Source organism: Crinia signifera, chromosome 2 (assembly GCF_055691185.1).
Source record: "Crinia signifera chromosome 2, ASM5569118v1, whole genome shotgun sequence".
Classification (NCBI taxonomy): domain Eukaryota; kingdom Metazoa; phylum Chordata; class Amphibia; order Anura; family Myobatrachidae; genus Crinia; species Crinia signifera.
The window spans coordinates 294,184,159-294,204,713 of NC_139218.1; the positions used below are offsets into that span (position 1 = coordinate 294,184,159).

Genomic DNA, 20,555 nt, shown 5'->3' on the forward strand with positions numbered 1-20,555 from the left:
GTCCTGTGTTTATTGATTTATTCACCTTGTAACTGCCGCCGTGCAGTGTGGAAAATCTTGTGAGTGCCCTCAGCATATTTGTATGTATATATATATATATATATATATATATATATATATATATATATATATATACACACACGTCACACACACAGTAAGTACAGCAGATGCATTGTGCAACTCTGCATCACCTGAGAGCACTGACTAATAGTGTATATGAACCACCTCCCTCATGTTTTACAAGTCTTTCATTGTTCTCTTTGTTTCAGTTGAGTTGTTTCTTGCACTGGTGCATACTGTATATGAGTATTTCTCCTAAGCATTGCACACAGATGGGATAAGAGGCATTCCTGCGTAAGTTTGACTCAAGGTGGATCAATTAAAGCTTTGTCACATCTGCCGTAAGGTAAGTATCTGTCCACATTGCTAACTATAAAAGTTTGTCCCCTGTATGTTATCAGTCAATTATTTTACATATTGCAAACCTATAGCATATTTACTATACTCAATCGTTAGAGATGCGCGGGTTTGGTTTTACCCGGGTTTATTTGGTTCTTACAGTGGGATCTTATTGGATATCCAAAGCATGTGACAGCTGTTAGCCAATCAAAAAATTTCCAAACTTGCGATAATTTGGTGATAAGAACTGAGTAAATCCGAACCTGCGCATCTCTTCTTTTCGTCCTCCCAGGGAAAGTCTGCTGTGCATAAAGTATATTTAGCTAATATGATGCAAACGTTCCCTCTCAGCGGAGATCGTCATTCCTCACAGATTATGGGCGCAGATATGCCATGGTTCCTCTCCACTTTCGTCTAAGGCCATAACATGAATTATACTTGTCAATGATCTATCAATGAGCCCATAAAAAAGTTAGACTCCAAGCATGAAAGACGATACCTGTCTAAAGCATCATCAGATTTGAATCTGTTGTGTATGGTCTTGCTGTCTTGTTTATCATTGTCCCTGAAAAACAAATTAAATGCAGTTTATGGTAAGATTTAATGTATAATATGTATTGACATAGTAGTTGACATTGACATGTTATATTAGTTAGCCATGAAAAACAACACTTTAGGGGAATCCAATTGTTTATCCTTGTGCCCTATGGCACCCAAAGGAGCAATGGAATTGTTGTTCCGTTCAGACATGCTGAGCAATATGGAGACACATTTCAGTTTGTAACCCATTTTGCGTGGCAAAACTTGGCCAGTCTGGGTGCAGCAAGCGTAATAAAAAAAATCAAACATTTGAATATTACCACCATTGGCCCTTTAGACGGGAGATCGGGAATCATAAACAATGAAATCCCCCATTTATGAAAAATAAAGGTGTAGACATCTATCGTTTTAACACTGCAGACCATAGCTGCCTACCCTCCTGCATTCTGCAGGATACTCCCTCAAATAGCAGCAATCTCCCTCTCTCCCTCATTAGTCTAGCAATCTCCATCATTTCACCTAGCCCACATTATACTGTTACATTTAGGGGGAAAAAAGGAATGAGAGATACATTTACATAGAATCATCAGAGCCATTTTTCAGCACTTTACCAAGTATAGTAGCTCTTACTACCTGCTTTGGGGCTCATCTACATTAGGATATAAGTCATTTTAAAATATTCCTTCCAGATGTAGCAGTGCATACCCACGCTTCTAGGGGCCAAGTTCACAATCTCTTTTCACAATGTCTCCATATATGGAACTAGACACGCCTTTTGGGTGGAGCATGACATGCCCCCTCAATGGGGCGCCTTGCATAATTCTACTGCTAACTATATAATCTCCCTGAAACTAGTTTTCAAAAGTAGGCAAGTATACTGCAGACTCTGTTCACGTATCTAGTGCAGGGGATGACTGATTGCCAGCAGCTTCCTCTGCTATAATGAAATATAATAATAGTCCAAAAAAAGAAAAAGAAGACAAATTACCTGTCCAGGTTATCCTGTGATTTGTATCTGCTTAAGACATTTTTCCCATAATTTTCGTCTCTACTGTAACAAATATGAATAAATATAAATAAATAGAAATCACCAAACATGGAGTATGGTAACAGCATGCTATGGGTCTCTGTATTAAGCTTTGGAGAGAGATTACTGCCTAACTGCCATGTTACAGGTTGTGCTGTTGTTGTACTCAGGGCCGGTGCAAGCCTCCCCGCCGCCCCAGGCAAATCCCCGCCCGCCGGCCGCCCGCTGCTGGGGAGATTTCAGCAGGCAGCGGTACCACAGGGTGGGGGTGCGGGCGACACTGCGGCGTGCGCCCGCAACTCCTGTGTCCAGGGGGGGGGAGGGAAGCTACGATACCTTTCTCCCCTGCTACCAGTCCCCACTGCAGGGGAGATTTCAGTGGAAGGCAGGCAGCGGGCGGCGGGCGGGGGGTGCGGACGTTACTGCACCACAGAGTGGGGGTGCGGGCGACACTGCAGCGTGCGCCTGCAACCACCTGCTCCCAGTCCCCGTGGCGCATCCTGGTTTACCACAGGGTGGGGGTGCGGGCGACACTGCGGCGTGCGCCCGCAACCCCCGTGTCCAGGGGGAGAGAGGGAAGCTACGATACCTTTCTCCCCTGCTCCCAGTCCCTGCTGCAGGGGAGATTTCAGAGGAAGACAGGCGGCGGGTGGGCGATACTGGTTTCTATGGTACGGGTACCTCTATGGTACCTCTCCTCCTCGGCGGCTCAGTACCGCCCTAGACCTGCCTAGTGGTGGCGCCGGCCCTGGTTGTACTTTATCTCTCTCCATGTTATCTTAGTACAGGTGATCCTTTTCCCTATGTGTGCTTACATCTTTTCAACCTCATCCTCCGGTTGTGTTTTTATCCAACTACTGTCCTTCAGCAGAGTTCTCTTCTTGTTTGTCTCCTGTATCACGTTCTCCCTGTTCATTGATCCCAGAGTGCTACTTTTTGAGTCTGTTGATGAAAATAAGATATTACAGTTAATACTACTGTATATTCTCTAGTTAATACTTACTACTCAGCAAATTACTGATCACCCAATGAGGCAGATCTATTAACCCTTTTCAGAAGTGTTTTTTTAGGGAGCGCTGCCCACTGGGAGAGGTTTTTTTTTGGGGGGGGGGAGCGCTTCCAAAAAAAAAAACCCATCACTGTGTCTGGGGCCGGGCAGTGCCGCTGATCACTACATCAGCTGCTGCCCGGTCCTGTCCCTGGTAACCCGGCTGTGTGCAAGCCACGCCGCACATAGCTGGGGGGAAGGAGGTAGGGCTGGGCAACCGGGCAGCGGCTGAAGCTGAGCTCAGCTCAGCGGTGCTGCCCGGCTCTAAGCAGTGACAATCCCAAGAATTTTCTGGGCTTGCCAGTCTGAGCACTGGAGCATAACCCAGAAAATTTGCACAAGTACCACTGAAGGGGTTAAGCCTGGTGAAGTGATAAAGTGCATATCAGCACTGCTGATTTTGAAAGACTGGCCAAACGTTGATTGGCTGAGCGTCCGGCCAGTCTTTCAAAATCAGCAGTGCTTCCCATCCAGCAAATAGCGCTACAAGCTCCCGGCCCCCGCTGCCTGCCACCCGCCGCCACCGTGGCCACAGCTCCCTGGGGCAGTGCCATCTTCCCCATTGTGGTGGGCCCATAGAATCCTTCAGCTCCTGTGCAACTGCCCATTAAGCCCTATGGGAAAGACGGCACTGGCTGTGTGTAATAATGCTAATGCTATAGGAGGTGTCTTGTGTTAATAGACACCTACAGCAAGCTTCTGTGATCCGCCTTTGGGTGACATTCTATGCTATGCGCTAAATGCGCATGTTTTATTTGCGCACCACATCGCCGCAAATCGCCTATTTTAAATTCGCATTTTTCAGTCAAAATGCGCATATTTAATGTGATGCGCATTGGAGGCTGAAAAGTGCGAAGAGGGGCGATTTGCAGCGAAGTGGTGCGCTGTATTTAGTCCTGAAAATGTGCGATTTTCATGTCTGAAAATCGCACATTTGCAGGACAGTGCAAAGTGTAAAAAAAAAAAACGAGCGCGGGGTCCCCCGCCCGAGTATAACCAGCCCTGGGCTCACTGAGCCGGTGCTGGTGACATAAAATCAGGGTCCCCGACAAATAGGGGTCCCCTTGATTTCATGAAACCAGCACCAGACTCAAGGTCCGGCGCTGGTTCCCAAAATACGGGGGACAAAGTGACTAGGGGTCCCCCGTATTTTAAGAACCAGCACCGGACACAACCAGCCAGCAGGGTAATGCCACAGCCGGGGGAAACTTATTATATAAGCTCCCGCGGCCAAAGCATTAACCCCCTGGCTGGTCAGCATGGGCAGGGGTCCGGGGGAAGTGGGGACCCCCTCAATGAAGGGGTCCCCCCCCTCCAGGACTTACCAGCCCATGCTGATAGTCCGGGGCTGTCCCCGATGCCCCTGGGCGGTGGGCATCGGGCTGATGATTTGTGTAAAAAAAAAGAATTAAAACTATTGTTTTATACTGGCGAACTATGAGTCCCAGCAAGCCTACCCCGCATGCTGGGACTTGGGGAACCACAAGTCCCAGCATGCGGGGCATTAAAGGGCCCGCTGGCACTTGTAGTTCTGCAGTGCAAAAAATAGTGCACAAAATCACACTGACACACTGTGAAATAAAACTTTAATACACACAAAACACACACACACTGATACTTACCTACCTTGAGCCCGTAGGTCGGTCCCTGGATCCTGGGTCCGTCCTCCGGGGCTCCAGGGCAGAAGAGTCCGGTTCCGGGGCCTTGGTCCTGGTTCCGGGGCTGGTCCTGGGGTTCCGGGGCTCCTGGGCTGCAGAATCCGGGGTCCGGGATCCGAGGTAGTCCCCAGGGGTACCTAAGGAAGCAAATCCAACTTACCTGGTCCCCGGCGGCGACCTCGGACTCCTCACCGGTGACTGCGCTGCTCCCATCTGGTACCCAGCTTGCAGGACTTTGACCGGCGCTGAGATGTTTCCTCTCTGCACAGAATGATTTCTTGGCCAATCAGGAGCCGAGAAAGTCGGCTCCTGATTGGCCAGAAATCATTCTAACTAGAGACGCCGAGGAGGAAACATCTCTGCTCTAGATGCGCTGAGATGTTACTTCCTCGGCGTCTGTATTCAGAATGATTTCTGGCCAATCAGGAGCCGACTTTCTCGGCTCCTGATTGGCCAAGAAATCATTCTGTGCAGAGACGCCGAGGAGGAAACATCTCTGCGCCGGTCAAAGTCCTGCAAGCCGGGTACCAGATGGGAGCAGCGCAGTCACCGGTGAGGAGTCCGAGGTCGCCGCCGGGGACCAGGTAAGTTGGATTTGCTTCCTTAGGTACCCCTGGGGACTACCTCGGATCCCGGACCCCGGATTCTGCAGCCCAGGAGCCCCGGAACCCCAGGACCAGCCCCGGAACCAGGACCAAGGCCCCGGAACCGGACTCTTCTGCCCTGGAGCCCCGGAGGACGGACCCAGGATCCAGGGACCGACCTACGGGCTCAAGGTAGGTAAGTATCAGTGTGTGTGTGTTTTGTGTGTATTAAAGTTTTATTTCACAGTGTGTCAGTGTGATTTTGTGCACTATTTTTTGCACTGCAGAACTACAAGTGCCAGCGGGCCCTTTAATGCCTCGCATGCTGGGACTTGTGGTTCCCCAAGTCCCGGCATGCGGGGTAGGCTTGCTGGGACTCATAGTTCGCCAGTATAAAACAATAGTTTTAATTCTTTTTTTTTACACAAATCATCAGCCCGATGCCCACCGCCCAGGGGCATCGGGGACAGCCCCGGACTATCAGCATGGGCTGGTAAGTCCTGGAGGGGGGGGACCCCTTCATTGGGGGGTCCCCACTTCCCCAGGACCCCTGCCCATGCTGACCAGCCAGGGGGTTAATGCTTTGGCCGCGGGAGCTTAAATAATAAGTTTCCCCCGGCTGTGGCATTACCCTGCTGGCTGGTTGTGTCCGGTGCTGGTTCTTAAAATACGGGGGACCCCTAGTCACTTTGTCCCCCGTATTTTGGGAACCAGCGCCGGACCTTGAGTCTGGTGCTTGTTTCATGAAATCAAGGGGACCCCTATTTGTCGGGGACCCTGATTTTATGTCACCAGCACCGGCTCAGTGAGCCCGGGGCTGGTTATACTCAGGCGGGGGACCCCCCGCTCGTTTTTTATTTTTTTTTAACCCTTTCTTTTATTTTTTACTGCAGAACCCTGCACAGAACATTGCGATCTGTGCAGGGTTCTGGCTAATTCGCCTAACAGACCCTGGTCTGAAATTAGTGCGATAATTAGCCACCTAAAAAATGCGATGTGCAAATGCGCATAGCATTAAATAAGCGACTTGTATACTTTTGTATTGGAAAACATCTGGATGCGATAAAAATGCGAATTAATCTCGCATTTTTATTCAGCATACCTTAACGCACATAATATGCGATTTCAGTCCCTGAGCGCATCCCATTAAATAAACGATTTAATGGGAAAATGCGATATCGCCATTTTGTGGTCTAATTACCGCAAAAAAACGATAATCGCATCCCATAGAATGTCACCCCTTGTGTCCAAGGACGCATCAGATCACTGTGAGAAAACATTGTTCATCTGAGGATCCCTCAGGTTATGCCGGAGGGCCAGTGTTTTTGCAGGGGAAGATTTAGACCTTGGTCAATGCACACCTACGAAACACCAGTCATATGCCTCCATGATGTAGAACGTTCCCCACTGCTGCTGATGTTGATGTTGAATGACATGTTAAGTATGCCGTGATATAAGGATATGCATAGAGTGTATCTCAGATCAATACATTTTCATTCATGCTGATCCACTTATTTCACTATGAACCTATATTATACCTAATAGAAACAAAGTAGACGGCGCTAAGAGACACTATAGACACATGATTTTTAGTAAAAAACAAAATGCTAATTTATTTATACATTTATCACAATAATTAATCAATTTTAAAAAGTAGGAACACCGGCCGGTGAAATATATATGGTAAAAAAACTAATGGTGCACATATATTAATTCAAAGCATCTTTGGTGTGCTATGTATTTTTTGCACAAGGAAATATGCAGTACTTGGTAACTGTCCTATGCTGTGGCCAGCCGTAGGATAAAGCACATATGGTTTGCAGAACTTTAGAATGGATTTAGGCATGCATGGGGTTAATTTTCAGCACAAGTGTACAGTGGAAGTAAAAACGGACATGAAATCGAGGCTTGGCTGTAAAAGCAAATGCGCATGTGCCAAACAGATTGAACTGATGATGTAAGAATACAGATGCCCATAGGGGCGGTGCTTGCCCTGATAAATACGAGCAAGGGGGCACCCACAGGCCATCTGACGAAGCCGCTGACACTCTAAGAGGCGGGGAAACGCGTCATCAAGGAGATCCTCACTTGTTATTTTGCACTCCGCAACACCGCTGGAAGCCGGAGCAGCGTGTTCGAGATAAGGCTGACAAGCTCAACAGCCGGGAACCCGCTCCAGGCGTGGGCAACAGAATCAACTCCCCACAGTGGATTACAAAAACGGAGCATAAGTATAATTTCTCTGCATCTAATTCTAAATCTTTCTAACACCTGTAAGCTATATGGCTCAAATGACTGAGTATTAACATGGAAAGTTTGGCTGGAAACTAACATTTGGCTGTGCATTGGAGTTTGTATGCTTGAAGCGAATTTGAGCTTTCACTCATAGACTAACATTGTCTTATACCAAAGACTGCTGAAAATTAACCCCATGCATGCCTAAATCCATTCTAAAGTTCTGCAAACCATATGTGCTTTATCCTACGGCTGGCCACAGCATAGGACAGTTACCAAGTACTGCATATTTCCTTGAGCAAAAAATACATAGCACACCAAAGATGCTTTGAATTAATATATGTGCACCATTAGGTTTTTTACCATATATATTTCACCGGCCGGTGTTCCTACTTTTTAAAATTGATTAATTATTGTGATAAATGTATAAATAAATTTGCATTTTGTTTTTTACTAAAAATCATGTGTCTATAGTGTCTCTTAGCGCCATCTACTTTGTTTCTATTTGATATCCTTTTTCAAGAGGGGTTGAGTATCCCCCCTAGACGGCAGCAAGGACAAAAAATATTTCCAGCACTCTGCTATCCTTTCTCTCTATATTATACCTGCACTTCTACTGCAAACGTGTCCAACTCTACAAGAGTGACTATGTATATGGTTTTATGAACAAAATATGTTTTTTTACTCTTTAAATATACTGTATACACAGAATATGTATGCATTACCATTTCCAGATTTATTATAGCTGAAGGAAGACATCTTGTTCTATCGTTTCTTGGAAACTAGAGGAAAAAAAACCCATGTAAACATAAGAATGACATTATAATATAGAATCAGAACATCTGCTGGTTGTAATTAATGCATCATTGCCGCTATTACAGATTTACATACGTGTTACCTCTGCTGTAAATATAAGGTGACCAACTTTTTTACAATGAAAAGGAGGACACAAATAAATTGAAGAAAAAGTATTGTAAATAAAAGAAACAAGAAGCAAACCTACAGTAAATAGACTAGCAGGGTGGGCAGTGGCGAAACTAGTGACTCAGAGGCCCAGGTGCAAGCGTATGCTTTGGGTCCCCAGCAACCCATACCTCTCAACTTCTTATCCACAGCAGGAGGGACATCAACGTGCATTGCAGGCGCGTGTGCGTAATCTGGAGGCATGGGCTGGTGTCAAGGGGGCATGGCTTACAAACCCAGTCCGGGGAAAATAAAGGCCAACCCCATTTTGTACATCCCAATTTAATTTATTTTTTACACATATCAGCACTGACATCTTTCAACCCCCCCCCCCCACACACACACACACACACATACACACACCTTCCACATACTCTGCTGCCCCATCTCCAACACTGTGCCCTAAGCTGTCTCTTACCTCCTCCTCCGAGACAGGGCCTGGGCTGGGCATGCTGTCACAACACACACCCAAGAAAATGGACAAAAACATCCAGTCAAATTGTTTAAATTAAACCGATTTAAAATAAATACAGGAACCTTGTCTGACAGACAGTTTCTGTTTGTTTCTAGATTTTGGGAGCAAATTACTTAAGGCCCATACTCATTGGGCGGTTTTGAGCTGAAGGCAATTCAGTTTTGCCGTTTGAGCTGCTTTCAGCTCAAAAGCCACCCAGAGTGTACGGCATGGCAATAAGCATGCCCCACCGCCACTCATCTGCTGTATTACCAGCAGATGAGTAACGGGGTGGATGGCTTTCCATAGTGTCCTGCTCTGTTAAGCCGCCCACCCCGAGAAAATCGCTTAGATGGGTAAACATCGCTCAGTGTGTGTGCCCCTTTAGGTGCAGATGTCTTAAGCTTGGTAAGATGATAAAGTGGCCGGTACTTTATCATCAGCCAATCAGCTGATAACTTATTTTTCAAACCCAGCCTGTAACTTGATTGACCGGTGATAAAGTACCAGCCACATTATCACTTCACCTGGCTTAACAAATCTGCCCCCGAAATTCAAATAGCATTTGCTCACAATCAGACTTAGATGTACTATTAAGCTCAGTGAAGTGATAAAGTGTCTGGTTTTTATCACCGACCAATCAGCTCCTTCCTGTCATTCTTCAAACCAAGCCTGTAACTTCTGAATTACTGTAGGAGGGGATTGGTCGGTGATAAAAAACTGACACTTTATCACTTCACCAAGCTTAATAAATCTGCCCCCGAGTACCTGATTTTTATTCCATCCAGTTGGATGAAAGTTGTCTAGTCTATGGCCAGAACTATAATATTTATATAAAAAAATATGGAATAGCCAGCCTAAAAAATCATATTGTAAACTCGCAGCTCTAACATGCTAGTGGGAACATGTAGTGCAGTGGTGGCCAACCTGTGGCTCTTGAGCCTCATGCGGCTCTCCCCCTTGTAAAGTGTGGCTCCTGCTGCCCTCCGCCCACCGTCCGTCCCAGTCCCCCCTGCTGCCGGTTACTTGAATCCCTTCTCCTTCTGAGGGGAGGAGAGTGCGCATCGCGTATCTCTCCTACCCCTTACTGTGCATCCTTGTGACTGGGCCGTCTGCCAATTAGAGCTCGCGGGCCAGCAGCCAATCAGGAGCCGGCCAGCGAGCTTTGATTAGTGGACGGCCCAGTCACAGGGAAGTGAGGGGGAAGGAGACGTGCGGTGTGCTGTGCGCTGTGCTCTCCTCCCCTCGGTGACATCACAGGACTGCAGGGGGACGCCAGACTGTCCTCTCCCCGCCCGGCAGCAGCAGCAACAACGGTGAGTGCTGCTGCTGGGAAATTTGCACTGTGGGGGCATAGCAGCTTTTTGGCACTGTGGGGGCATACCAGCTTTCTGGCACCGTAGGGGCATACCTGGCACGGTGTGGGGGGCATATGTGTATCTGGCACTATTGGGGGCATATGTATATATGGCACTGCACTATTGGAGGCATATTTGTATCACACCCGCCAAAGGGGTCAAAATAGACTACGCCCCTTTTTTTGGCGCATGCGCCTTCGGCGCGCGCATGATGTCGGCTCTTTAGCTTGACTACCGATATTTTTCGGCTCTTTACCTCTGACCGTTTGGCCACCCCTGATGTAGTGCAATGGCCTTCCAAAGCCTTTGATGCTTGTGGTATATTTACTACAGATTTTAGTTAATATATTAAAGCTACTGTTTCTATTTGACAGTAATATCTGAATGTAAAAGTAATACATCCAAAATCAGGCTTTATTTTGCAAGCATTACTATTACCCATTCAAATGCCCCTCACAAAACCACCTAGAATTGAAAAATATAACTTAAATATACCCCTCTGTGGTTAAATTGCAATTTATTTATTTTTACTGCTTAATTTTAAGAAGTATATCAGAAGCCAGGTATACACTGGGCAATATGCCATCTGTACGGGTGACACCATACAAGTTACTGAAGGACAGAACAGCATAGTTGCCTCCCCTCCTACATTCTGCAGGAGACTCCCTGGAATAGCAGCAACCTCCCTGTCTCGCTGAAGAGTCTACCAATCTACCTGATTTTACCTAACCCATATTATACAGATGTTACATGTTTGGGGGGGGGGGGGGGGGGGGACATTTCAGGCCAGATGCACTAAGCTTCAAAAGTGAGAAATTGGAGAGTGATAAACAACCAACCAATCAGCTTTTTCAAACAGCTGTGACATGGCACTTAGAAACGGATTGACTGGTGGTTTATCTATCTCCATTTTATCACTTTTGAAGCTTAGTGCATCTGGCCCATATACTGTATACATTCAAATGAAATTATCAGTGCTATGTCCCTGCAGTGGTGATAAGGCACGAGGCAGATGTATTAAGCCTGAAGAGATAAAGTGGAGATAAAGTAAAAGGAGATAAAGCACCAGCCAATCACCTCCCAACTGTCATTTTCAAAACAGTTCATTGGCTGGTGATTTATCTCCTTTTACTTTATCTCCAGTTTGTCTCTTCTCCAGGCTTAATACATCTGCCCCAATGATCCCTATGGCTCCATGCATTTCAAATAAGGGACCAGATGTATTAAGCTTCAAAAAGTGATAACATGGAGAGTGATAAATGCTATCACTTTTTGAAGCTTGATACATCTGGTCCAAGGTTTCTCGTGGCCACTTATATGGAACCACTTGTAAGTAAGTAAATCTTACTAACTGTTTTAAGGCCCCCATACATTAGGCCGACTTGTCCTTAGGACAAGTCGGACCCAATTCTCCTGTGAGCCGCCCGGGAGCTCCCCGGGAGGCTCACACACAATTTGCCACTTGATGAGCCAAATTTGACATGTGATAAATCGCTTGCGATTTATCACATGTCGGAGCGCAGGGGGCGGGCAGTGAGGGTCAGGGGCGGCGGTGCTCTTATCAGGGGGAGCAGTGGGACGGGCAGCGGGTCCCTGAGTGCTAAGCTGGCGGCGCCGGGGAGTGCTGACCTGGCCGGGCGGTGATGATCATAGATATCAGCACAGCAGCGCTGCGGGACGGGACGCGCAGTGGCGGGTATTAGATTTTAAAATACCTGTCAAATGACTGGCCATTCTCTGATTGGCTGGCTAAGAGCTCAGCCAATCAGAGAACGGCCAATCATTTGACAGGAATTTTAAAATCTAATACCCGCCACTGTGCGTCCCGTCCCGCAGCGCTGCTGTGCTGATATCTATGATCATCACCGCCCGGCCAGGTCAGCACTCTCCGGCGCCACCAGCTTAGCACTCAGGGACCCGCTGCCCACCCCACTGCTCCCCCGGTGCCTGCATGCATATGCCTGTCAGGTGGGCAGGCATATGCATACAGGTAGGTCGGACGTGATCATATGTACTGACCGTCCGACCTCCCTGATCCGGTCCGATGCGCACGGGACCGCGCATCGGATCGGATCAGATTTCACACACCTGCGATTTTGGGCCGATTTCACCCGATTATCGGCACAAAGTGCCGAAATCGGATGAAATCGTCCCAAAATCGCATAGTGTATGGGGGCCTTTAGGGCTTATCCATATGTGGTCATTTAGAGCTCACCTCCTAGATGTAGAGGTACACGTAAGTGCTTCTAGATGCATTTGGAAATTTATTGCATAGGCATCACATTTATTACCATGTATATTGGCCCTGATTCTGGTCTGTTCAGTCCCTTGCGTGTTTGCATGGGGGACCGATGTTGAAACTCTGCGCATATTCGCTTATGCACATGTGCAGGGCTTCTGTGCATGCGCGCTTGCACAGGGATGGTGCCCATACCCACAAAAACACTGGATGTGCCAAAAAATGCTGGGCATCCACATGTGAATGACTTAGATTTGAGAGCACTGTAGAAATCATTCAATGGTGGGCGATCATTCGATGGTCCATTCACAGTGCGGCACATATATTCACTGGGTGGCAGAGGGCGGGCATTTGCCCGCCCGCCGTGTGGGGTTACAAGGCTACCTCTGCTTAGCAAGCCAACCAGAATCTACATACTTGCTACATTTTCCAAAATATTTAGTTATTAATGTAATCTAGAAATATCTCACAAGCATATAAACAAATATACACCCATATATGGAGCTAGACATGCCCCTTGGGGTGGAGCATGACGGGGTGTTGAGAGAGAAATAAAGAGGAGGGAGATAAAGTACCAAAAATAAGCTTCTAAATGCCATTTTACAAGTTTGTTTAAAAAATGAGAATTAAGAAATCAATGCCAATGTAGACCACATTTTATAAAATCAACTCCACACCGACTTGGATAGTGGGGGTATAAACAGGTCGGTGGGATGCGTACCGCGTCCGCTCACAACACTTTGGGCTGCCGTGTATAGTGGGGGGGGGGTGCTAAATCGCATTGTCTGCAAATTGTATGCAAATCGCATGCAAATCGCATGTGATTTGCATACAGTGCGATCAGGCCCGGTGACGGGAGGGGTGCACTCAATTGCTCTACGAGCGCGGGGGGGGGGGGGGCGTGATGTGACTGTCCAGCCGGCAGGGGGGATCGGCGATGTGGCCACCCGGGGGGGGGGGGGGAGTGCAATGCGGCCGCCGTGCTGCTGGGGAGGGGGGGGGGTTGTGCTATGCTCACTTACGGAATACCTTTGAGCTCCTTCCTCTGGCTCTCTTGCTCCCCTGCTGCTGCTGTGGTAACTTCCAGCTCACTAATGCCCTCCAGTGGCCAGCTCCCTAGGCAAGTGCCTAAACCTGCCTAGTGGTGGCGCCGGCCCTGGATGCGATCTGCGGCCAATGCCACCGTGAAACTACACAAGTACCATATATTACTTGTGCTGTTATGCCATTGGGTCCCAAACTGTACCGTGGCACCGAGATGCAGTGGGGCATTTGCAGGTGTGCTACAGATTAACGGCTCAGATCATATCAAATTATTTATGGTCAGTGTGATAGGCACAGCCAATGGTAGCGGCTAGCAGACATAAACCACGTTGTTAACCAGAAGTGGAAACCTGCGCACCACCAAATAACTGACCGAAGGTGACAGCTAAACACTATTTACTTAATTTGTTTTTTTCTCAATTTCTCATCAACAAACTTTTGGCCTAGGGGTGCCACTAAAAACCGATAATACTCTAAGGTGTCATGATTCAAGTGGGAACCACTGTGTTAAGCAGGGTTATTTTTCAGCAGGCTCCAGCAGGAACACAGGGGTAGATTTATTAAGCTCGGAGAAGTGATAAACTGTCTGTTTTTTATCACCGACCAATCAGCTCCTACCTGTGAAGCTACAGGCTTGGTTTGAAAAAATGACAGGTAGGAGCTGATTTGCCGGTGATAAAAACCAGACAGTTTATCACTTCACCGAGCTTAATAAATCTACCCCTGAGGCCCTTATTCTAGTTCACTCTTTCTGACAAAATATTTCTTAGATGGACAAAACCATGTGCACTGCAGGTGAGGCAGGTGTAAAACCCCACCCCAATCTAATTATCTCTGCACAAGTAACACCTGCCTCACCTGCAGTGCACATGGTTTTGTCCATCTAAGAAATATTTTGTCAGAAAGAGTGAACTAGAATAAGGGCCTCAGTTCCTGCTGGAGCCTACTGAAAAATAGCCCTGGGTTAAGCATTATGCAATAATAATTTTTCTGTTCCATTTGTAAATTAAAATCTAATTTTCATTTCTTGCACCAGTGTGTTCTACAGCCATATAGCAATACTGTATATACTGTATTTTCACCTTGGGGTCCAGCAAGGCAGGGGAAGTCAGCCAAAAATCTACGAATACAGTAACTCTATAGTTTAGATAATGTGCACTTTAATGTGTGTCATATTTAATTGTACTACTTAATACAATCACATATGTTTGGAATTTATTTAAAAATAATATTAGCTATAATAATATTTAAGTTTAATTAATTGATAAATTAGCAACAAATTTCTTAAATGTGACATGGGGTTATAATGCGATGAAACATTTAGCCCTTAGTATTATAAAGCAAATGAATTGTTAAATGCCAGTACTTACTAGATCATTAAGCATGACAGTGGATTAGGGGAGGGTGACTCAGAGGCCACACCTCTGGAAGACATGCCGATGCACTCAGTGAAACTGGCGGGTCTAGCAGTCACTCCTGCACAGCACTCTGCCAAATGTTTCTCTTATGGGATCAGGTCATTTGGAATCAGGAAATATTGCATACTTGTTTGTACTGAGGCCAAGGCATGACTAATCTATTCAGTACAATACCAGTCTAATCTATATAGAAACAATAACGAGGCAGCAGCTCATTTAATCAGAATCTTTCATGTATGGCTGAAGATTGCTTGCTACTAAGTCGCTATCTATGTTATATGAGGAGTAATGCTAGCCAATAACCTAATACAAATGAAATAGCACTACAGTATTTCAGAGAAAGATTAAACACAACACCAAGGGGCCGATTCAGACCTGATAATAAGGGTTAAGCCAAAGGGGACGAGGTTTAGGCTCTAGCGGGTCTCTCTATTATATTGCAGTTACTGATCCATTTCATATAATGTTTGTCACTGATGCGCTCTACTGTGTCGGTCTCCAACTACATTGCAGCGCTTCTTGTATAGTACGGTAATACCACACAATAAATGCAGCAGGTGCTGGCAACTTAATTTAGAGAAAAAAGAAAAAGAAGTGGCGCTGGTTTGATGAAAGGTATGGATGTTTTAATAACAATTAAGAATATTAAGTACAATTGCACAATATAAACAAGTAAAAAGTTGAAATAATAAAATTAATTGGGAATCAAGGGAATAAAAACAAATGAATGACTGGACCGGAGGCTGAATTGATGAGTTGAGTGATATGACCAGTTCCGTGGAATAAAGAGGTATAGTGATGCAAATAATCAAGAGGCCCACTGGGCTGATAGTTACCACACGGTGTCTCAGATGGTCTAATCCCAGATACAATTAGGAGGGTATCCTCAATTGATTGCGATGGTGGGGCCACAGTGGGCAATGACCCGATGTCAACGGGGGCTTAGATGGTGTATAGCCAGATACTTCCCACTTCGCTAGAGGTCCCAATTAGATGTTGTAAAAAGGCAGGTTTCCTCAAGGTTGGTAGACTTGGATGGCAGATGATGTAAGTGGCCAACCTCGATTCCTGTGCTCAGTGTGACCAATATGTCCAGCTGGGATAAGGACCAAGGTGGTGGTGAACTGAGAAAGCGTGGGTGATGAAACAAGGGTGATCCAGATGGTCTGGGTGGGCGAGGATATTCAGGTACAAGTAATCCGGTCCAGAGAAACTTCTAACGCGTTTCGCTGCTTGAGGGGTGCAGCTTCCAGACCTTTGAAAAAGCTGCACCCCTCAAGCAGCGAAACGCGTTAGAAGTTTCTCTGGACCGGATTACTTGTACCTATTGAATATCCTCGCCCACCCAGACCATCTGGATCACCCTTGTTTCATCACCCACGCTTTCTCAGTTCACCACCACCTTGGTCCTTATCCCAGCTGGACATATTTACAACATCTAATTGGGACCTCTAGCGAAGTGGGAAGTATCTGGCTATACACCATCTAAGCCCCCGTTGACATCAGGTCATTGCCCACTGTGGCCCCACCATCGCAATCAATTGAGGATACCCTCCTAATTGTATCTGGGATTAGACCATCTGAGACACCGTGTGGTAACTATCAGCCCAGTGGGCCTCTTGATTATTTGCATCACTATACCTCTTTATTCCACGGAACTGGTCATATCACTCAACTCATCAATTCAGCCTCCGGTCCAGTCATTCATTTGTTTTTATTCCCTTGATTCCCAATTAATTTTATTATTTCATCTTTTTACTTGTTTATATTGTGCAATTGTACTTAATATTCTTAATTGTTATTAAAACATCCATACCTTTCATCAAACCAGCGCCACTTCTTTTTCTTTTTTGCATGGTCCTTGGGGCTGACAACCCCATTCTAAGTGGCAGCTCTTAGCGAGACACCCTTGATAGCGCCTGTCGGTGCACCCTAGGGGGCACACCATTCTTCCAACTTAATTTAGAGAGTTTTCCTCACCATACATTTTATTCTTTACAATGTTGAGTCTGTAATTTTTCAAGCAAACAGAGAGTGACTGACTCCTATCTTCCATCGTACTGGCAGCATTGGCAGATTTTTTTGTCCTCAGAAAACCTTGCTTTCTGTGACACTTTGCTATGCTACCCTCCTTGTAGCTCATCTCTATGGGTTTCCATGGACAAATCTCCAACACATCCCAACTGCATACTAGGGGACAAATGTAATAGGGTGTAAGAATCAGAAAGTGAGAGATTTTAAGAGAGTTTTCCTTTCTTCTTTTTTTAAAGCGGCAATCATTTACACTGCAAAATCAGGTTGATTTTGCCTTGTAATTGATTGCCGCTTTAAAAAAAACCCTGAAAATGTCTCACTTTCTGATTCTCACACCCTATTACATTTGGCCCTCTGTATGTTTTATGCTGATATCCATGTGTGTTCCTCCATCCCAAAAAGAAACCGAAATATAAGGAATATGGAAATTTGGGATGTAGATAATGAAGATAAGGACAGCATTTCTGCTACTCTGGGACCAGGCTTATCATCCATCTATTCTGATGGGTTCCCCTAAGCTGTACTGAAGGTCTCCTGTTTGTGAGTTTGTGAGTTGTATACTGAGAACATAGGCCAGTCACATTGTAAGATCTGATAACGCAAGAAAACTTTAGCCATAGGCTGCTACAGAACAGTGGGCAGATGTATTAAGCCTTAACAAGAGATTAATGCAAGGGTGATAAAGAGAGATAACCGTCCAGCCAACCAGCTCTTACTGACTTTTTTTCAAACACAGCCTGTAACATGGCAGTTAGCAGGTGATTGGCTGGATGTTTATCTCTCTATCACCCTTGCATTTATCTCTTGTTAATGCTTAATACAGACGGAGCCGGCCTAGCCAGCGGCCGTCTCCTGCCAGGGGTGCGCGCGCACGAGATGCCCGCGCGCCCCGTGGCAACGGAGCGTGCCCTGGGACCCCACCGCCTCCCCCGCTGTCGCCCCGACCCCCCCCCCCCCGAACCCTGCCCTTCTCCCTGAAGCCCCTATCATCTGCGGATCTGCAGGGTGCCGGCGTTGAATGAGGCTGGCTCCATCTGTACATCTGCCCCATTGTCTCCAAAGAGTACTGTACTGCACAGTATCATAGACAGTAGCAGAATGAAAGAGTTCTCTGAATTACTTTTTTTAATTCATCAAGAAGAAACTCATACAACCCAAGAGATATATTATTGCACACTTGTGCTCTATGATTTGTATCAGAGAGTGTTCATCATACCAGTATCTATCAACAGAGGACACAAACTATTGCACCTTTGCCGTGTAAGAATACATACAAACAAATCCTTATTCTGAAAGTTATTAGATGATCAGTGATTGATGAACTTAAAACAGTATTCATGGGAAATATACAGACCCAAGATGATTACAAAAGAACTTAATCAAGTGAAATTTCCTAAAATGTATTTTAAGGTAGGTAATAATATTAAATGAGGAATGGTAACATCCCGATGAAAAAAAAGTAGTATGACATTTTTATCTATATCTGTGGCTGTACATGTACTCTATCATATGTAAATGTATCCTCATCATTCTGCTGTTTCCCAGAACAAGACTGCCCGGTCCTTGCTCTTATGGTGAACCCAATATCATGTAATTACTCTCAGTACTAGTGCTATCCGCCCTGATTTGCGCAAGATAGATTACTTAATTAAGATCTATCAGAAAGAAGAGATAATTTTATCTATTACATAATCCTCCACCCCTTCTGTCACCAAGCACATTACAAGGATATCATAAATCAGAAGGTCATAATAAAAAGTAAGACTGAATAAACAAAGATCAAATCCCAAAATAGTTTGAGGGTGTGGCCTGAAGGCAAGTGATATGTGTGACATCATTGGAGATGGGGTATCGCTAGGGGTATGGCCATGTCTAGAACAACCACTAGCAGGCACATAGGGTGATTTCAAGGCAATTTCTAAGCAATCTGTCTAGATCGCTTAGAAATTAAGCACACATCACCCCGTGTGAACAGGCCATAGCGGCGACGATGCATGGTTCTGTACCTCGCTATCCCCTCACTAGCTCTTGACTGCATGCAGTCAAAATCTCGTCAGATCGCCAGTGTTCTCAAAAGAAAACACTGGTCTGCACAGATCGCTCTGCACACATCGTGGGTGTATATCATACTGTGTGCAGCGATGTGTGCTGAGCGGTCCGTGCTTGAGTACATCGCTCAGCACGGGCTGCAGTCGCACTGTGTGTACAGGGCTTAACATTCACATTTACCAACCCCAACATGATGAGTACTGCTGAGTAAACAGGGTGCAGGGATCTACAGAAGGTTTTTATGGAAAAATATTTATGACTGATTTAAAAAAAAATAATATTACAGGTATCAGGAGCATGCATACAAGCTTTAATGGGAAATTGGTCATGCTGTCTAAAGTCATTATTATTGCAAGAATCACACTACCAATTGCATATGCTCCTAAGAATTCCTGTATTCCTCAGTTTCACATTTTTCTTAGTTTTTCTATAAAAACTTTAAATGTTAGGGCTATTTACAGTGGCATATCTATAGAGGGTGCAGGGGAGGCAACTGCTCTGGAGCCCGGGGACTTGGGGGGTCCGAGGACACAGAAGGCAACCCCTGCACTCTTTTGAATGTTTTTTTTCTTTAAATGATGTAGTGTGGACCGGCGCGGCGCGGTGCAGTGCCGAATATGAGTTTGGCAGGGGAGTTACTTCCTGAAGGAGGAGGGGTCCTGTTAAGGCAGGCTGCATACAACGCCAGACTAGAGGGCGCTGCAAGTGCTTTTGTTCAATTGCTGTGCACTTGCTGAGATACTAGTGGCAGCTCCTTCATAAGAGGAGCAGTTTTACACAAGGCAGGGACGTCGCTGGCGGGAGGGCAAGAGAGCGCATCCCAGTACCTTCCACTGGCAGCACAGCAGAAGAGGATGGCTGCTGACAGTCACACCCAGTGCAGAGGACACAGGATGCAGGTAACTGATTAAGGGGTGGCCTGCTGGACAGCCCCTCCCCTTCATGCGCACAACTGGTTTTGCTCTCACCTCCCCCCCTTACAGCATGCCCCCACCCCAATCTGTGTGTCTGCAACCCACCCCCCTGCAAGTGACACCCCCGCCAAATCTTGTAGGTGTGTCCACGACCCCCCCCCCCACACACACACACACACACACACAAACACACACGGCTCTCATATGTGTGCCCCCAACCCCCCCTTCTCTAACTGTATGGGGGGCTTCTATCAAAACTTTGCTATGGGTCCACAAACTGAAAGTTACGCCCCTGACTATTTACATACTTGCCTTGGAAATGAGAAAGTAGAGAAAGATAAAGCGGAGAGAGATAAACTACCAATCAACCAGCTTCTTAATGTCATTTTCAAACACAATCTGTAACCTGACAGTAAGGTGCTAACTGGCTGATAATTTATCTCCGTCACCTCTCTTCAAGGCTTAGTATATGGACCCCTTAATTACTACTGTTAATACCGGAGGTATGGCGCTGTGCCGCTGGGGGCCCAGACTTTAGGTCAGTCCCAGGCCCCAACATTTCTAGTGGCGGCCCTGACTGTAACTGACCTG

At 46.1% G+C, this 20,555-nt stretch overlaps 1 protein-coding gene across 2 annotated transcripts in view; it reads right to left on the bottom strand.

Annotated features, from left to right (window-relative positions):
• Positions 1–20,555, bottom strand: part of SCEL (sciellin) — a 74,108-nt gene that overhangs the window by 47,550 nt on the left and 6,003 nt on the right. For both annotated transcript variants that reach the window (XM_083168822.1, XM_083168820.1), the window contains exons 2-5: positions 8,217–8,273; positions 2,782–2,908; positions 1,928–1,990; positions 899–964 (exon numbers count right to left, since the gene is read on the bottom strand). In XM_083168822.1, coding sequence (XP_083024948.1) covers positions 899–964; positions 1,928–1,990; positions 2,782–2,908; positions 8,217–8,250 — 290 coding nt within the window. In that variant the 5' untranslated portion in view covers positions 8,251–8,273. The remainder of the gene's footprint in view (positions 1–898; positions 965–1,927; positions 1,991–2,781; positions 2,909–8,216; positions 8,274–20,555) is intronic.